This window comes from Nestor notabilis, unplaced genomic scaffold (genome assembly GCF_000696875.1).
Source record: "Nestor notabilis isolate BGI_N333 unplaced genomic scaffold, ASM69687v1 scaffold3308, whole genome shotgun sequence".
NCBI lineage: Eukaryota > Metazoa > Chordata > Aves > Psittaciformes > Psittacidae > Nestor > Nestor notabilis.
In genome coordinates, this window is record NW_009939451.1 from 27,301 (window position 1) to 33,268 (window position 5,968).

The 5,968-nt window shown below is 42.6% G+C and overlaps 1 protein-coding gene across 1 annotated transcript in view; it reads right to left on the reverse strand.

Moving 5' to 3' along the window:
* Positions 1 to 3,140: 3,140 nt before the first annotated feature.
* Positions 3,141 to 5,968, reverse strand: part of CDK8 (cyclin-dependent kinase 8) — a 50,022-nt gene continuing 47,194 nt past the window's right edge. The window contains exon 12 of the mRNA XM_010019849.1: positions 3,141 to 4,445. Within this exon, the coding sequence (XP_010018151.1) occupies positions 4,320 to 4,445 (126 nt within the window). The 3' untranslated portion in view covers positions 3,141 to 4,319. The remainder of the gene's footprint in view (positions 4,446 to 5,968) is intronic.

Genomic DNA, 5,968 nt, shown 5'->3' on the forward strand with positions numbered 1-5,968 from the left:
CCATAAAATCATCAACAGCCACCACACACGAAAGGCAGAGATCACGGCTTGCCTTTTAGTGAAGCCAGGATGGATGTGGGGTGATACCAGAGCTCCTTGTTATTCAGATGCTATTTTAGAAAGAAATGGATGGGACACCAGGGACCAGCACAAGTCATTTCTTCACAGAAAACCTTCACTTGCAACTGCCACCTCTGCTGAATGGGCAAGAGACAAACAAGGTGAAAATGATAGGAGGAGCTTCCAAGATCCTCTTCTGACAGAACTTAAGGCCATTTCACATGACGTGGCAAACTCCTACATGCTTCACTCCACTCATGCTTTGCCATCTTCTTTTCATTGCAGTTGGCAACAGGGAGTCGAGTTGGCAACACATCCTATAAAATAACATCCCAATCGGAAATTATCACATACCTGAGTAGTGATAGGACAAGGGGGAATGGCTTTAAACTGAAAGAGGATGGATTTAGATTAGATGATATGAAGAAGTTCTTCCCTGTGAAGGTGCTGAAGCTCTGGCACAGGTTGCCCAGAGAAGCTGTGGCTGCCCCATCCCTGGCAGTGTTCAAGGCCTGGTTCAAATGGTGTTGTAGCAACCTGTTCTAGCGGAAGGTGTCCCTGCCCATGGCAGGGGGTTGGAACTGGATGAGCTTTAAGGTCCTTTCCTACCTAAACTATTCTGTGATTTTATGGCCAGTCTCACAGAAACATGCTCCTCCACGTTATGGAGGGAGCTTTGTGCAAAGCTACCATGAAAGCAGTGGCTGGTGAGACACTTGGGCTGCTGACGGCCCTTGGCAAAGAAACCCAGAGGAACCTGCTCTTTTCTTTCCGAGGAGCCCACCTAGCAGAAACGACATGCCAAGGAACGTGATACTGCTTGAACAGGCAACGGCACATACCTGCCACCTGCATAAAGTACATCCCCTGAGAAAGCAAAGCATGAACCGAACTAACACTGGTTTACCCCTCAGCTAGGGATTGTCTGGGCACCACCATAGGCAATTCAGTGAGTTCATTGAGTATTTTCCAGTGTATCTATACACACAGGAAAGGAGAGGACATTTCCTCCCACCACTAGTACAGAAACCCTCTTTAAAAGGGATCATTGCAAAAGTTGTTTCTTAAAGAAGCTGGGTCCTTATCAGGTATGATAAATCCAGAGCTGCCATGAGCTAGGCTTGCTGGGAATGCCAAGGTGAAAGTGCTGGTGTATTTATCATCACCATCAAGTTAAGCTTGTAGCCCACTTTCAACATAAGCCTACTCTAGAAAAACAACATACTCTTTCATCAGAGCAACAAAGGCTCTCAGAACGCAGCTATGTGAAATATGCTCAGACGGATCCAGATAATCGTTGGTGAAAGAGGAAAAGCTTTGAAGTTCTTGAGTCTGGTGACAAAAGCTGTGCTAGGTGAGGAAAGAGCTGCAGCTCACACACTGCTGCTGCGTGCTGAGCTGCCACCTCCCTCATGGGGATTTGCACCTCTTCTATTCGATGTTCTCAAAGGCGCTTTCTTCTTCCTCCCCTTTCTGAAACCCTCATGTAAAAAGCCCCCAGAGCAAACAGGGACAGGATTGGGGTTTTTAAACCATTCAAGGAAAGTAATTTAGAGCCTTGCCCTCAGAATTCCTGAAGTTAGTATTAAAAAAGCTTATTTGATGCAAAAGATCATTTATAATTATCATGAATATGACAAGATTAACCTTATCTGTAATAGATATATACCCTGTCTTGAAGGCACCAGAGGTTATACTGAGCATTGAAAAACTATTTCTTCCCACAGGTCTAGAGCAAGCAAGCTCACATTCCTCCCCCCACATTTCCAGCTGACTCAGACATCAGAACAAATCACACATCAAGATTTTACTTCCCTGTAGGATCTCAGGTTGGTGTGGTAATCTGCAACACATCTACTAAAAACAGAGGAAGAATGAATGAAATTACTGAGAGTGGCAGGCTATTCAGAACTAAATGCAGGGTATCATTTAGTTTTATAATTAGTTGATACACTGCATATCCTTCTTAATAGGAAAATTAAATTCAAGCACAAACTAATGGCAAGGAGTCCTTTTTGTCAGCTGGATGCATTTCCCTTTACAAAAAGGAAAAGAAAACCAGCCTGCTTTTAAACAAAGCATTGGAGACATCACAATACACTGCTATAAAATAAGGTTTGCATTAATATGAATAATATTAACAATTAAGCATTAATATGCATCAATAAGAAAGCAAAGATTCTAGGCTAATGGTATTTTAGCCAAAGAAAAGTTACTCTTGTCACCATTTCAGGACCTAGGAAGAGTCTGGAGATACTAAGTAGGCAAGTTCAAAGCCTAAATATAAATTAAGGAAAGGACAAAAAAAGGCTTTCACTTGAAAACCAAACCAAAAAGAAGTTTAAGGCACTCCCACCTATGTATTTATTTGTGTTCCAAAACCTCAGGAAGGCCAGATTTTGACAGCACATCAGAATGAAGAGGGTATCGCACAGCATTACTAGAGCTGCATAAACTTGGCACTAAGGTTTTTCTTCAGTTTTAAGTCTCCCAAAGACTTAAACCTCTACACCCCATGCAGATAATTTTATCTCCACCTCACACATAGTTTGCATTTTGGGCTGGCTACCAACTTGGTTTTTCTTTTGCCCCTTGTCAGCAGCTTCAGCGCATTTGAATGGCTCCCACTAGTTGATATTCACACTACATGAAGCACTTGAAGAAAAAAATCCTGCATATCTTGCATATATTTACGTCAGAATCACTGTGTGGTATTAGATGTCAAGGTAAGAAAGAGCTACAGAAACCTTAGAAGAACTATTCAGATAGGAATGTCTCTAGACTTTGTAGATGAAAGAAGCCATCTGATCTAGGAAATGTAGCTTGTAACAACGCCATGTTCAGTGCCTCTCCGGCTCATCAGCCACGGGCACACAACAGGGGGAGTGACATTTTATAGAGGTACTGTGGTTTTTTTCCTGCGATTAAAAACAAAATCCTTCTCAGCAGTTAATGGAAGCCTGCCTGCTTGCAAGAAGAATTCCCCTCGGATACCAGTTCTCAGGACACAACCCAATACAGATGTACGATGGGGGAGAGGATGCTGTCACTGATAAGAAGAAATACAGGCAAAGGGCATGTGCAGATTTATGAAAAATAAATTTATTACATAACACCTTGTTTTAACAATGTTTGATTTTTTCTTTTATTCAGAATACTTGTGTCATTCATGTAAAATAGTTTGATACAGTACATTGTATGTAAGTTTTTCCTCATAAACTCTAAGGCTCTCCTAACACCTTGCTCCTCTGCTGTAGGAATGGCACCCCTAAACAATGTGCGAACGTTAAAAAAGAAATGATAATCATTAACTGAAGAGAATTTAAAATCCACTACACCAAGCTGGCTCTCAAAAATCATGACGAAAGAGCTGAATGGATGCCGCACCTCTTTAGGAAATATCACTCATGCTTTTTTAATCCCAAAGCATGCTCACAAATCAGTAACACCAACAGGAAAAAATGAAACAAAACACTGTCTATGACAATCAGTTTAGTTTGTTTGCTGAACCAAACATGTTTATATCAATGACAACATACTTATTTTACTATCAAATAGCAGCTTTAATACCAGTCAAGTCATAGATTTAAAAACAAAACCAAGAACTCATGTTGGAAATTAATCTTTGGGACATCTGTAATTGCTGGAAAAAAATGCAAACGTTTGCATGGTCTTAAAAAAATCTCAACGTAGCAATTGTGTCAGTCATAAAACATTGACCTCGGTGGAAAATGAACCAACCCACAAAAGTCACTAAAAATAAACGTCTATCAAAACTGTCTCCGAGTCATGGTTAGTTTGCTTTGCTTTTTTGCCATGGTAACATATACTGTATGCTTCAAGTACCAGTTCAAAGATGTTGTGTACTATTGGTCAGATAAAGTTGTTACACCAAGAGAACTCACCACATACGACAACAAAAATGCTTGCCCCTAGCACATTTCACAGCTTCAACTGCTACAGACTGTCACTGAAAACAATGCATCGGTCAGTCTGAACCATGTCAAGTAAACTACGGAAGTAGCATATCCACAACACAAACTGTGCTAGCACTTTCTTTTCAAGTCTAACCCCAAAACCAGGTACAATTTGGGAGCCACTACTCCGCTCTGTGGAAGGGGGTGGATCGTGGCGATCGGACAGGTTGGAGGTGAGGTTGTACAGTACATTCTCGTGGCCCAAGCCGGGTTCCAGGCAGGCAGCTGTGCGGCCGGTCCTGCAGCATTACCAGCAGTGCATTGACGGTATCGGGGTGCAGCTCAGTACCGATGTGTCTGATGCGAGTACTGTGGCGGCTGCTGGGAGGTAGTTGAATATCCCATGCTGCTCTGTGGCTGTGATGTGCTTGGTCCGGGGTTGGGGTAGGCAGCATGGGGGTTGGAACGCTGCAGAGGGGTAAAGGCAGAGAAATGCAATCCTTCGTAACAGGTATGTCACCGGCCAGTTTCACCTACTGCTTTATTTCAAGAGGTATCAAGCACACACGGTCTCAAAGCAGCTGCACCTCCAGGCTTCTTTACACTTATTCTGATTACAGCAGGTGCAGGTATGAACACCAGGATACCAGATTAGCAAGTGACAGGTACCACCCTTCAGTAACCCATTGCAATTACCTCCTATAGAGTCTACACACCCATCATAGTCAAACACTCCAGCCAACCCTCCAGATGACTGCAACACACCTGCAAGTTACACAACTGCTCATGGCAGTGGTCTTCTCCCCTTGCTCCCTTCCCCTTCAAGAAGGTACGTCGGGGTGGAGGTTCAAAGAGCACATCTTACTGCTGATAAGCCACACTGCATCGTTCTGGAGATTCTACTGTACACTACCCTTGTTGTGACCTAGGAGTAAAGACTGAGCATGCTGTGATTATTTAGGCTAATGTGTCATCTAGCAACAGCCTTAAAAATACTTGAAGGAGAGTTAAAGGTAACAAGCACAGCCTTCTCAGTGTAACCAGGTTATTTCAGGGGGAAATGGCCACACAGTGACAGATCATGGCTTGGGAGGTTCAGGCTGGACACTTAAGGGATGAGGAGAATCCTCACGGGACCAGGATACAGAAGAACCTGCCCAGAGAGGCTGTGAAACCTCCATCTCTAGCAGTGTTTTTAAGACTCAGCTAAACAAAGCCATGGCTGACCTGATACAGCCTTAGCAATAGTCCTGCCTCAAGTGGGAGACTGGGCTAGATGGTCTCTGGAGGCCCCTTTCAACCAGCATTTCTACCAACTATTTACCGAGCGGAGCATTCTTCATTGCAAAAAGCTGAACAAACCAGCAACTGCCTACTTCAATTTTAACCTAAAATGTAGTTATTTACAAATCATGCATTATAAAGGAAAAAGGACTGCGTGTCAAAACTTCCATCTAAACATGTGGCCACTTAGTAGCCTTTAACATTCCATTAAATTAAGACAATTTCAGTATATAACCATGCTGGTTCACACTTATGTTGAGGTTTACACAACCCAATTTTGCAGCACTTAGAAACTGCTGTGTGTAACTTCTGACCTCTTGATATCACAAGAGGAGTTTTTGAAAAACATGCTTCTAGTAAAGGTCTGGAAACTTTCCTAAGGTGAATATTCCAGGCCCAGGGCATTACTATATGCAAAACTGTGGTGAACTAACATCCTGAAACAGTAAAATATTAAAATAGCTTTACAGATTTTAGAAGTTGCAACATAAAATAATAAATAACAACTCCATTTTTTCCTGTGTTCAGCACTTGGAACAGAAGCCAGAATCAGGATGCTGAGATGATGGCGGAAATGAAAAGGCAAACTCTACTTGTTAACATAGGCTCACAGGACTGAGCTAATTCTCCGAGGGTGTATAGCGTAAAGGGGAAGAAAAGGCTGAGCCATCCTTTAATGCCAATAGGAACAAACCAGCACTGCTGAA